This window comes from Lipotes vexillifer, unplaced genomic scaffold (genome assembly GCF_000442215.2).
Source record: "Lipotes vexillifer unplaced genomic scaffold, Lipotes_vexillifer_v1.1 scaffold382, whole genome shotgun sequence".
NCBI lineage: Eukaryota > Metazoa > Chordata > Mammalia > Artiodactyla > Lipotidae > Lipotes > Lipotes vexillifer.
The window spans coordinates 9948105-9961413 of NW_006780611.1; the positions used below are offsets into that span (position 1 = coordinate 9948105).

A 13309-nucleotide genomic window follows, 5' to 3' on the forward strand; every position below is an offset into this window, starting at 1 on the left:
CCCCGGGGCTCTCTCAGCTCCTGCTCAATTCTGTTTCTATTCTGACTCATTTTCTATGGGGGACAGTCAGGGGCGGGGGGCTGGGTTAGGAGGGGGCGCTGAGGTGGGAGCTTTTGGACCCAGCAGGCCCTGCTCTATTATGTATGTATTTTTCAAGGTCTGTTTTTTAACTGAAAAGCTAAGGGCTTGATTCCTAGCCCCGTTCTGTGGGGCCTCGGGTGAGTTCAGGTCCTTGTAACCTGGCTGCCAAGAGGGGCTTGGGGCACTGGTTCCAACTCTGTGGTTCGTTCCGGCCCGCGGGGAGGGGGCAGGAAAGGCTGCTGTGCAGGTGGGCGCCCTGAATGGAGGACGGAGCTGGAACGAAGGCGAGGCCCCGGCCATCCTGTGATCGGTCCTCTGGCACTGGCCCTGCCTCCAGACAACCAGGTTTTGTTTTGCGCTCTCCTGTCACAAATGCTGCACTATTCGTTCTTAATTTTGTATCTCCAGATTCTAATTTATGCCTATGCAAAAAATAAATTATGCCCAGGATTAGTGGAGTGTGTGGTTTTTATCTGGCCATTGCACGGGAGCCTGCTCTTGGGAAAAAGAGAATGAATTCTTAGCCAAAACAGTGCCCCAAAGGCTTCCTCCTAAGCTTTAGAAACCCAGGCTTCTCGGCTAAAACTCAGCTGTGATGGGAGATGGGACCTGAGGCAGGCCCTGTGCCTGTGACTCCGGGCTCAAGGGCTGGCAGGACAAAGTGAGTGGCTTTATTAGCCATCACTGATGTCCCAGTCCCACTCTGAAGCAGGAGGCTTGTCCTGCGTCTCTCAGTGCCACTGCAGCAGAGGGTAGAAATTACCCACTTTACTACTGAGCTCGTCCGCCGTCAGTGCCGCAGTCCCCCTCCGTGGGAATTAAACCCTTGTCCCTTGTACCTGTGTTGGGATGGCACGAGGTTGGTCCCCTGAAGAGCCAGAATCTTGCCAGTTCCAGGGAGCAGGTCCTCGCCCTTCCCTGCAAATATCTCCCCAGATTCAGTGCCTCCAATGAGCAGCTCCAAGGGCCAGGGGTGGTTTGCCCAGCTGGACTCTCAACACACGCCTCTCATCCTGACCATGGCACCTGGCCCAGGGAGGGGCCCAATCACAGCTGAGAAAATAAAGGCAGGAACAGGTCAGTAGGCAGGAGTTGGGGGATAAACTGCTGCAGGAGATGGTGCTGGGTGGAAGGCAAAGCCAGGCCCAAGGCTTCGGGCCAGTTACTCCAGCCCTCAGCTCGCTCTCTGCATGAGGAAAAAGCTAGTACTATGGCTCGCCCCTCAGCGACTGCTCGCTTCATCACCTCCTGTCTCATTCACACTTGCACTGCATTTAGCACCCTTTTTCAACAAAGGTCGTGACATCCCTGAGCGGCATTAGTAAACGCATCCCTGGAACCTACCACACACCGTCAGGGCTCAGGGCCTCTGTTTGTGCCCTCTGGGGCCTGTCTGCACACGTCCGTATCTTAAGAGGCCCTCGTGGCACAACCCTCACACCGTCTTTTCCATGGTCCGTCCCGTGACCCCAATCAAACCTGCGCTTCCCCTGCACCGTGGCACATTCCTGTGGCCTTATTCTGTGCTGGGGAGGCCAATAAGCCAGAACAGTGGGCCTGGCTGAATTAAAGATGCCACACGTGTTAGCTGCGTTACAAAAGGGTCAGGATTTGCCATTTGAGGTGACTGGATTAACAACTTTATTCTTCATCAACAACAAAAGGGCTGGTGTTTTGTTCCAAATAGATAGTTGGTAGGGCTGAGACCCATATGGGACCTTTGTAGTCCCAGCTAAAGACAATAATATGCTGCAGTCAGCCCCCTGGCTAGCAGGTGTGGGCCTGGTGACCACAGAGATCAGAATGACCTGAGTGTTGGAAGGCAGAGGCCACAGCTGCAAAATGTAAAGGAAGTGGTTATGCTCAGAGCGGCAGGAGAGTTCCAACAAAACATGGTTCTGCCTGTTCCAAGGTCCCCCATGGCCAAGTCCTGTGGAAACACAAATTCCACAGCACCCACCGTGGGGACAGAGAGCCCAGGGTGCTGCTCAAGGCTGGAACTCCTATTACAAAGGCACCTCTGGGCAACGGCCCCTGTAAGCAGAACCAGAGTCAAAATTCAAGAGGGGAACAGCCAGCAGACAATGGAACTAGGACAGGCTGAAGGACACGCTGGAGTGGGTGACTGGAATGACTGGGGGCTGGGGGCACTGTTCCCCTGAGCTCCAGTGTCCTTAACCAGAAAAACGTAACTACCGCCACCTCCCTCATAGCCGCGAACATCAAAGAACATGAAGCGAGGGAAATGCCTGGCGCAGTCCCAGCTAAACAGCAGAGACGTGTCCACGCCACATTTCTCCTTTTGAGCCTGTTGCCCAGCTTGCGGCCTCTGCCATGGACGTGGGAGCCGGCGTGGGTGGTAAGCAGCGTGATGACCATTAATCGCCGGGTACCGCCCACGTGCTGGGCACATCAGGGCCTCACACACATTCTCTCGCTGAATCCTTGCAACAACCTGACGTAGGCATTTACCTCTTGCTGTGGATGAGGAAACTGAGGTTCAGAGGATGGCAACTTGTCCTGTGTCACAGCTGGCGGAGGAGTCTGGGTTTTGAAGCCATGCCTGCCTGACAGGAGAAGCTGGGCCCCTCCCGGCCCGGCCCACAGCCGGGGGCTCTAGGGCAGGCAGAGCAATGGAGTTCCCCATGGCCGCACCTCCACCTGGAGGGGCTGGGCAGGGAACAGGACACCATCAACTTGGAACAAACTTTTATTTTGTGTTGCTGGTTTGGTCGGTCCATGGCCACAGGTCAGTGGTAACTAGAAACAGTCAGGAAGGGAAGAGAGGGGAGCAGCAGTCCGGAGGCAGGAGTGGCGGCGAAGGGTTGGGGATGGAAGGGAGGTGAGGCTGAGGAAGGACCCAGCCAGTTGGGTGTCCCAGGCTAGAGAAAGAACATATCTCTGCCCATCAGTCCACCCTAAAGAGAGGGCTTCAGTCCACAGCTCCGAGCAGGCTGGTTCGGGGCCCATGCTACCATCTCTGGCCTGGGCAACACCACCCCCACCCCTGGCAACGATTCTTCCAAAGGGCTTAATGCTCTGAGCTGGCTCTGGAAGAATCTTTTTTACTACCTCCTTCCTGCTCTCCCCGTACCCCAGTTGGAGCGTCCAAATCTGGGGCTCAGGCCCTTCACTGCTGGGCTCCTGTAGCAGCCATGCTGGGGCGATGTGGCAGGGAAGGAGGGGTTCCAGTCCCGGCCTGGCTCAGAGGAACACCTGGCACCCCCGCCAACAGGAGGTGCTGTTGACTGTGACCCTGAGCAGGCGGACCCCAGGCCCGATCATCAGTGCCCTGAGGCCCAACAAGAATCAGAGTCAAAGTCCAAGCAGGAGGCGGCCCCAGGGCGAGGTGAGAGCCCCAGCTCGGCAGACTCAGCAGAAGAGGAGTCACCCCAGCCAGCCAGGCAAACACAGGATTGTCTCCAAGGGGAAAGAAGAGCCACAGCTGTCTTCAGGTCAGTGGCAAGGTCAGAGGGGCAAGGAGGGTCCTACAACTCAGTCACCAACACCCTCCACACGTCTACAGTTACAGCCTAAGAGCTTTTGGCATTACCTGTTTGGGGGTTTAAGGGAAACAAGAGGGAGAAAGAGAAAAGGGGAACCACCGCTCTCCACTCTGCTGAGATCCCCAAGTCACAGAAGGACGGCCCCTGCTCTGGCAGCAGCAACTTCCCCTGGACGCCCCTCAGCCTGGAGGCGGCTCTGTGGCGAGGCTCCAGGCGCACTGGAGAGTGAGCACAGGGAAGGAGGGCGCGCTTCGGCTCCTGACAGCCCTGAAAGGTTCTCACAGAGACACACGAACGCACGGACAGACAGGCAGCCAGCTAGCTCCCGGAGGCTGGGGGCCAGCCACAGAGGAGAAAGGGGAAAGACTGCCAGGCCCTGACCGGCCGCACTCCTGCACCTCACACGCCCACACACACGCACACGCACACGCACACTAGATAGATAATAAAAAGAATAAAAACTAAGGGCCCAGATGTACAAAAAAGGTGTGAGTGAGGAAGAAGGCGGGGAAGAGAGCTGGAGACGGTGAGTCCTCCGGAAGTCTGGCCACCTTCCTCAGCTTATAAATTACACGGCCCCCTGCAAAACGGGGGTGGGGGGTATGGCGAGGCTCCGGGTGCGGCCTGGGGAAGGGCGAGCGGTGGTCAGAGTTGCTCTGGCCCATCTGGTGGAGTGGTGGCCAGAGAACGAGGATCCCTTGGGTGGTGGAGGTGGGCTGGGGGAGATTCAGCAGCCGCTGGCGGGAGTCAGGCAGGCCCCCTGGGACTTCACCTTGTGACGCTGGCCCCCCCGTCGCCGGCCCCCGCTGCCGGGCTTGGGCTGAAAGAGAGAAGAAGCAGCTTGAGAAGCAGTGGCCCCTCGGGAGCAGCGCAGGGCAGCAGAGGGGCAGCGGGGAGCGGGGGCAGGAGGTGAGCGAGCAGCCATCTGCTACGCCCTCCAGCAGATGGAGCCGGCGCCCACCCTGCCTTCCTCGCGGCTGGTGGGTCACAGGTGATCACGGTGTGAGAGGAGCCGTTCAGAGAAGCACAGAGAGAGCCGGAACTAACCTGTGCCACTGCTGACAGGTGGGAAGAAAAAAGAAATGAAGGAGTCAGAGGAAAGACTCGACGGGGAGGGAGAGCAAAAAGGACAGGTCCAGGCAGAAGCTTCCTTCTCCGAAGAGGAGTCGGACGAAGAGACGCTGGAAAGGGGCGATGTGAGGGCCAGCAGGAGAGGACTCCAGGGGACAACGCTGGCAGGAGGTGCCGAGTAAGAGCCACACTGACAGGGCCCAAGACCACCTACCCCTCAGGAAGTGTCACGTTGGGGAAGGGGCCAGGAGGACCCTCTAACGTAGAGTCTTTCAGACGTTTGGGCTGCAGTACGCACATATGTCACTTGCACTCTCACACACACAATGCTCACTCTTACTGTGACAGGGAAACGCTGACATTTTTCTATTCTCTTTCATTAAAACTAAATGCTGGTCAGGACCCATTAAGTTCATTTCACGTACGCCACATCTCAGTTTGAAAAACACTGCCTTCAGAGACAAAAAGCTCATACTTAGATAGCACTTAGGAGCCTGGAGTTGTGGGAAACACCCATCTAGGAACTCAAAGATGTGGCAGACTGGTGAAGGCTGCCGGCGCTCTCCTATGGGTCACCTCCACGGCCACGCCCCCGCCCCCACCCCACCCGAGGCCGTCAGGGGCCCAGGACCAGCCTGGGAAGCACACTCACCTGTGGCTGGAGACTGCCGGACGCAGCTGGCTGCGCAGCCGCTAGAGAGCAAGCTTCATCTCCAGTTGGGGGTGCCCCTACTGCTGGCCCTCCAGAGGGACCTCCCTCTTCTCGTTTGGGCAGGGGACCCTTTTTCGTCGATTGCATTTTAATCTGCTGGGGCTTGGAGTTCATTGGGGAATTGTTGGTGGTCTGGAGGAGCTGCAGGAGCCAAGGGGGTGGGGGATGAGACAGAGCTGCAGGCAGTGACCTGGGCTCAGCTGCCCCCGCCCCGCCCCTCAGGTCTCAGGGACCTCTCACTCCGTGGCCTGGCTGGGCCTGGGCGAGGTGGGTGGCAGGAAGGCGATGACAGGGCAGTGGGGTGGAGAGATGTCCTCTCCACTCAGCGTGCCAGGGCCGATGTCTCACCTGCCTCAGCCCAGCCCAGCCCAGAAGGGTTCCAGCCTGTTCCCTGCCCCAGCTGCTCTTCCCACAGACAATCTGTGAACCTCAGCCATCTCCTACTCAGCCCAGCTCCCAGGATGGGGTCCAGCCTGCCCAGAGCATCAACTCTATCTCTTGCTGCCCCTGTAACAAGAGCCTGGGGTAAATTTTAATTTGGGGCCTCCCAGAGAGATCAAGTGAGTGTCTCAGGAGCTGGAAACATTTGGATTGTGGCCACCAAAAATCTTAAGAGCCACCACCCAGGAAGGACTGACTCAGAGCCTTCCCTTATGGCCCAAGTTCAATCTCAAACAAAGCAGCGAATAGGCCCAGCTGCACCCCCAAGGGCATTACAGCATGTGCGGGCAGCTTCTGTCAAACCCTCAGCCAGTCCGAAGCAAGGGGGCCTCTGAGGATGATCCTCCCCACTCCTCAACACACTCTGCAGTCTTAGTGACGTGGATGGGCCTAAGGAAGGCCATTCTGGAGGAAAAGCAAGGCTGAGGCTGATCCCAAGATCTCAGACAGGATGTATGGAGCAGGGGTCAAACCACTCTATCAAGTGCCGCTACTCAAGGCCATGGATGAAGTCTGCAGAGGGCATAAGGTGGGCTCCAGGACACAAAGAGCTCAAGCCCATGCCCCTCTGCTATCCAGCACTCACTCCAACTGGGCCCACTGCTCTAAGGGCACGGCCCCAGCCAGACCATCGGAGCCTGTGCCCAGCATCTCAGAGGCCAACACTGGCTAGGCCCAGACACTCTCCCACCACGGACTGCCATACCTCAACTCCACCTTCTCTCCTCCATGGTCACTACCAAAGCTCAGAAAGACAGGAGGCCCAGGGAAACCTCTGAGGAGAGCAGAGAAGATGGCACTAAGGCTATACCTCGGCACTGTTCCAGTTCTCCCAAGATAGGGACTGGTGCCTCTGCCCCTGGCAGTAAGATTTCACAGGGCTTCTTGAGAAGAGCGTGCTGTGCTCACAGTCTAGAACTGGAGCAGCCCTGGTACTTCCTGTAGGCAGGCAAGGTGGTCTGCCCGGCCGTACCTTAGTGATGGTGCCTACAGCCTTGGTGCGGCCTTCCCGGAACACCAGCCGCTGGTCTATGTGCAGGTACTCGGGGGTCTTGATAAAGCGGAAATGCACGGTGGCCTTGTCCCCGGTGCGCAGACAGTCCTTGTCCATGCTCAGGATGGTGGCTGTCTGCCTGATGCTCCCACAGTGCACTGCCAAGGGAGCCAGGAAGTCAGGAGAGGCCTGAGCCACTCAGTGGCCTCAGGGCAGGGGAGGCAGTGGGTGAAAGCATGAAACAAGCTCGAGCTGTGGCAGGCTGAAGACCTCAGAGGGCAGAGTGAGGCTAAGCGACTGGAGGCCCGTTCTTGGATTGATCCTGCCTCACATTCTCCCACTTTTCCCTCCAGTTAGACCTCGCTTGTCCCCGGACTCACTGGTCCCTAGTTCCTGAACACAGGGCACTCTGTTTGCATGCGTGCCTTCTCTGGACTGTGGGCTTCTTGATGGCAGGGCCCTTGCCCATCTTGTCTTTGTCCCCAGCACCTTGGCAACACCGCCTGGCACACTGCAGCACTTGGTAGATGTCTGCTGAAGGACTGAGTGTGAGGTCCTTGAGGGCAGGTCTGGGTTTCCAGAGCCCAGCACCGAGCCGGTACTTGGTTAGTGTTTGCAAGAATGAACAAACCACAAGCCACAGCTCGTGGGTGGAACAGAGGGGATGGCATCACTGAACAGGGCAGCGACCTGACTCCTGGCTGCAGCTGAAACTTTGGGGTTTGGGTTGCTGGAGCACACTGTAGGGGGAGCTAGAGCAGGGGGCTTCAGGCTGGCAGTGCCTTTAGACACCTACCCATGGCCTGGTACCGCGGGCTGATTGTGGTGGGGTGGTGAAGGACAAGGATCTCGGCCTCGAACTCCCAGGATGCTTGGGGATTCAAGCGTGGAGAAACCATCACCATGCCCTTCCGGATGGACGAGCGCTTGATCTGAATGAGAGAGAATCCCAGACCTCAGGGACAATAATGCCTTCTGGCTTCACCCCCTGGTCACAGAGGACCAGGACTCCTTCTGGGAACTGCTACCACCCCAATTTTGCCGTGACCTCTCACTGCACTGGACCACAGGCCTTCTTTAGTGCTACATGGGAAGCCTCAACACTGCTATTGGGGGGTCAGGAAAGACTTCATACAGAAAGTGGCATTTTAGCCAGGACTTGCAAGACGGGTCGGAATTAAGTGGGTGGCGAGAGGGCAAAGGCAGGCAAGCACTCAAGTAGGAGAAATAGGGCGAGCATGATCTGGCTGTTGGGAAGTGCACAGAAGACCCGGCTTTGCTGGTTAATCTGGCTGGTGCAAATGACCCAGGAGCTAGCACTGACCCCAATCCTCAGGGGACTGAAAGCTGAATGGCAAGAGGATCTGGCATGGACTCAACAGCCCCGTGTAGAAGGACCTCAGCAAGAAGGAAGCGCAGGAAGGCTCCCAGCTGACCTCACCGAGCTCAGGAGGCCGGCAGGCCTCGGTTTAAGTCCCGGTATTCTCCCCGAATGCTGGGCAAGTCACTCAGGCTCTTCTGAGCCTCAGTTTCCTCACCTGTAAAAGTGAGGTCAGTAATCCCTGCCTTGCAGAGCGGCTGTGAGGACTGGAGATGACCCGGGGCCTAGCATGACACGGAGCCCGAGGGGAGCTCTTGGTTTTATCAACACTCACCTTCTTCAGTGCGAAGGAGGCCGTCTGGCCCCCCCGCACCTCCTTGACAGGCATGCGCTTGCGATGGATCGATTTGACAGCAATGGACAGGAAGTTACCCAAAGGATCTGGGCCCAGCAGCAGCGTGTCATTCAGCTTGATCAGGCCCCTCAGTGTTGTCCCTGACACCACTGTTCCCACACCCTGCAGACAAGACCCCGGTCCAGTAAGTCCACTGGCACTACAGACTCGCCCTGGCACCCCTGTAGGAAGCGCCACTCAGCCTCCCGCCTTATTCAGTCCACCAGAACCCACTCACCGGGACAGAGTAGGTGTCGTCAATCTGAAACTCAGCAGGCTCTTCCTCCCGGTAACTGGTGCGAGGGGACAGCAGGTTGAGGAACATCTTCAGCAGATCTAGGTTCTCGCCTGTAACGTTGGAGATTTGGAATATCGGGCACATCCTAAGGTGGGGAGTGTGTGGAGAGAGAGGAAGAAAGGTGCTCAGGTGGCGAACTCCTGCCTGATAGGGGATGAGCAGCACAAGGGCTCCTGGAATGGCTGCTGCTGCTAAGGGTCCCACCAGCCCTTCACTGGCCTCCCAGGCCCTCTGCCCAGCCCACCTACTTCTGTCCAGATGTGCTCTGAGGCCTCCTCTCCTATTTAGTTTTGTCTCTGAAACCTGTCCCCTCCTCTCTGTCTCGGTACCGCTACCCTATTCCGAGCGATCATGACTGCCTCTTCTTCCTAAAGCACACACATCCCTAAACCCTTAACCAACTCTCCACTGCAGAAAAGACAGCCGGGATCCCTCCTCCCAACATCTCTGCCAGTTTATTTCTCTCAAATTCCTATATTCCAGCCAGGCCAGAGAACACTCCCTCCCTTCTCCTAAGACCTTGGTACTTTTTTGTTCCCATGTACTTGTTCACTCTGAATTGTTCACCCCCTGCCTGAATTGCTTCCCTCTTATGCAACTACCAAATCCTCTCATCCTTCAGAGCCCATTTCCAGCACCGCCTCTTCCAGGGAATCCTTCCCAGATGGGCACTCTTCATTCCCTCTGAGTTTTCAAAGAACTTTTTTTTTTTTTTGTAAATTTTATTGAAGTCTAGTTATTTACAACGTTGTGTTAATTTCTGCTATACAGCAAAGTGACTCAGTTATACACATATATATGTTCTTTTTCATATTCTTTTCCATTATGGTTTGTCACAGGATATATATATATATTTTTAAATTTATTTATCTTTGGCTGCATTGGGTCTTCGTTGCTGTGCGTGGCTTTTCTCTAGTTGTGGACAGCGGGGGCTACTCTTCGTTGCGGTGCGTGGGCTTCTCATTGCGGTGGCTTCTCATTGCGGAGCATGCTCTAGAGCGCAGGCTCAGTAGTTGTGGTACATGGGCTCAGGAGTTCTCGCTCAGGAGCTCTAGAGCACAGGCTCAGTAGTTGTGGCACACGGGCTTAGTTGCTCCGTGGCATGTGGGATCTTCCCGGAGCAGGGCTCGAACCCGTGTCCCCTGCATTGGCAGGTGGATTCTTTTTTTTTTTTTTTAATAAATTTATTTATTTATTTTTGGCTGTGTTGGGTCTTCGTTTCTTTGCGAGGGCTTTCTCCAGTTGCGGCGAGCGGGGGCCACTCTTCATCGCGGTGCGCGGGCCTCTCACTGTTGTGGCCTCTCCCGTTGCGGAGCACAAGCTCCGGACGCGCAGGCCCAGCGGCCACGGCTCACGGGCCCAGCCGCTCCACGGCATGTGGGATCCTCCCGGACCGGGGCACGAACCCATGCCCCCGGCATCGGCAGGCGGACTCTCAACCACTGGGCCACCAGGGAAGCCCCCTACTTTTAGTTTTTTGAGGAACTGTTTTCCATAGTGGCTGCACCAATTTACGTTCCCACAAACAGTGTAAGAGGGTTCCTTTTTCTGCACACCCTCTCCAGCATTTATTCGTAGACTTTTTAATGATGGCCATTCTGACTGGTGTGAGGTGGTACCTCATTGTACTTTTGATTTGCATTTCTCTAATAACTAACGATGTTGAGCAACACTGCATGTGGCTATTGGCTATCTGTATGTCTTGGGAGAACTTTCTGTATCTCTGTTATACCTGACTACATCTGATTTTCTGTCTGTTATCTGAATGGCCTCTATATCTCCTATTCACGATTAGTCAAACTCCTCAAGATCAGAAATTATATATTTCCCACAGCTCCTAGAGTAGGGACAGCACAGAATAGGCACTCAACAAAATGAATGAATTGAAATGGGGTCGACTGAAACGTACCCCCTCTGCTGGCCAACTGCTGGTACTGAAGACAGCGTCAGGGCAGAGACACAGGCCCAAATGTCAGGCTGCTCCGGGTCCTGTACTTAAGCAGCCCCAAGACTCTGGGAGAAGGAGCAGTGTTAACAAAATTTACTATTATCAAGAGATTATCTCTGACCAAGGAGCTGACCACCTTGAGGACAAGGACTATGCCCAAGCCAACTCTGACTCCTCGATGCCTAGATGAAAAGCCCAGCACAGAACAAACACCCAATAAATATTTATGGAATCAGGGAATTTCCTGGCAGTCCAGTGGTTAGGACTCGGCGCTTTCACTGCTGAGGACCCAGGTTCGATCCCTGGTCAGGGAACTAGCATCCTACAAGCCGTGCGGCACGGCCAAAAAAAAAAATTTATGGAATCAAAGGACATGCAAATGAGTAAATGCCAAAACTGATCTGTGATTAGACAGCTTTTGAGTAACAACTGTGTAAAAAAATTAATAATAATCATTCTAAAAATGGCTGTGTATCCATCACACAGCAGCCAGGCACGGTGCTAAGTGCTTTACATACATCATTTCCAACACTTACAAGAGCCCTATGAAGAAGGTAATATTATTCCCATTTCATAGATAAGGACACTGAAATATCAGCTGGGATTCCAACCTCAGTGAGACCAGCACCTCAGAATCTGGGTCACCTGATACAGCCCCCGAGCAACATTGCTGAGAGCACAATCTTCTATTTCAACCAATCTCTGCGCCTGTACAGAAGTGAATGCTCCCAGGACTTCCCTGGTGGTCCAGTGGCTAAGACTTCATGCACCCAATGCAGGGGGCCCGGGTTCGATCCCTGGTCAGGGAACTAGATCCCACGTGCTGCAACTGAGAGTTTGCATGCCACCACTAAAAGATCCCGCATGCCACAATGAAGATCCCACGTGCCACAACTAAGACCCGGCACAGCCAAACAAATAAATAAATATTTAAAAATACATAAATAAATAAAAGGAAGAAGTGAATGCTCCCTACCCATTACCTCTCAGAGCTGAAGTTGGAGGCTGTAACAATCACATCATCCTTGCTCTGCACCAACACAGGGATCTTGCGGCAGCCAGGCGACTTCAGCAGGCGCTGTAACAGCTTCAGGGTTTCTTAAAGGGTAAAATGGAACAAAATTAGGGGAACATAGCCTTCTCTTTGGCCAGGCTTCTAGGGCAAGACAGGTCCACTCATTACTGATGCAAGCAGGAGACAAACAGAGGGACAGTGTTAAATGCCATAATGCCTGGAGAAGCAAAAGGAGGATCAAAACTTTGGGTGGGTAAGTGCTTGCTAGAGTAGAAGGAGAGTACAGATGGGGACTGTCTGCTAAGGTTATAAGTCTGAAACCTGTCCGGTTTCTCCAGAGTCTCTAGAAGACCCGCATCCTATAAGCAAGTGATTTGGGGTCCACCAGAAGGACAATGTTGTTCCTAGAATGCCCTGCTTCCTGGAAAAAAAGTTCATCTGACAAAAGGATCTCTAGGACATTTAGACACCTGTAGAAGCCCTTATGAGGCCCTCCGAAAGGATACGTCTTCACTTCTCTTCTACCATCTTTAGCAACGGGGGAGAAATGCATGAAAGCCTAGTCTTCCAACACTGTTTTGAAACCTTTGGTGGTAAAAGGTAATCAGACTCTCTGCCCAAATGTCTCCATGTATGTCCAGCTTAGATGGTAAAACCCAACCCCTTCTGCCTGGAACCGTCTGAAAAGAGTTGCCAGATTAGGGATTTCAAGGACCTTGAATTTGTAACCAGAAGGAACAATGAGCAGGAGATAACTCTAAGCTCTGCTCAGACCAAGAGGCAAACAGGGAGAAAGCAAAAGATTCTGGGTTGATGGACATTCAGGCCAAGGTCTAAGCACAATACAAGGAAACAGAAAATTCCGGGTAGCAGATCACCAAGGAGCCACAGTGTGTGACTGCCCCAGACAGAGAGACTGCTACTGGCTGTTGGCTTCACTTACCTTGCAGGATGTTGGCAGGACACATGTCAATCTTGGTGACCACAACAAAGACAGGCACATTGAGTGCCAATGCCAAGCCCAGGTGCTCCTTCGTCATCCCCACGATGCCAGCATTGCTGCCCACCTGCCCCGACACAGAAAGAACTGTCAGGACAAGGGAGACAGAGATTGCTGCTGGGTGGGTACAGGGGCTCAAAGAAGGCGGAGGTAAGAGAGAACTCCCATCTCTGAGGCCACCATCAGAACAGGACACAGGGGGCACAAGTCTTAGGCCAGAAACAAAATGGCTGTAGATGAAAGCTGGGCTGGGCACAGATTGCTTTAACCTCCAATTTAACAGTGTGGACTATCAGAATCTGAGGAGACTTCGAAACAATAAAAAAGACAAACTCAGGGGCTTCCCTGGTAGCGCGGTGGTTGAGAGTCCGCCTGCCGATGCAGGGGACACGGGATCGTGCCCGGTCTGGGAGGATCCCACATGCCGCAGAGCGGCTGGGCCCGTGAGCCATGGCCGCTGAGCCTGCGCGTCCGGAGCCTGTGCTCCTCAACGGGAGAGGCCACAGCGGTGAGAGGCCCGCATACCAC

At 54.7% G+C, this 13309-nt stretch overlaps 1 protein-coding gene across 1 annotated transcript in view; it reads right to left on the reverse strand.

Moving 5' to 3' along the window:
* Positions 1-2778: 2778 nt before the first annotated feature.
* GTPBP1 (GTP binding protein 1) overlaps positions 2779-13309 on the reverse strand; it is a 24881-nt gene continuing 14350 nt past the window's right edge. The window contains exons 5-12 of the mRNA XM_007454012.1: positions 12725-12848; positions 11750-11864; positions 8759-8903; positions 8461-8643; positions 7602-7737; positions 6785-6963; positions 5311-5511; positions 2779-4407 (exon numbers count right to left, since the gene is read on the reverse strand). Of these exons, the coding sequence (XP_007454074.1) occupies positions 4315-4407; positions 5311-5511; positions 6785-6963; positions 7602-7737; positions 8461-8643; positions 8759-8903; positions 11750-11864; positions 12725-12848 (1176 nt within the window). The 3' untranslated portion in view covers positions 2779-4314. The remainder of the gene's footprint in view (positions 4408-5310; positions 5512-6784; positions 6964-7601; positions 7738-8460; positions 8644-8758; positions 8904-11749; positions 11865-12724; positions 12849-13309) is intronic.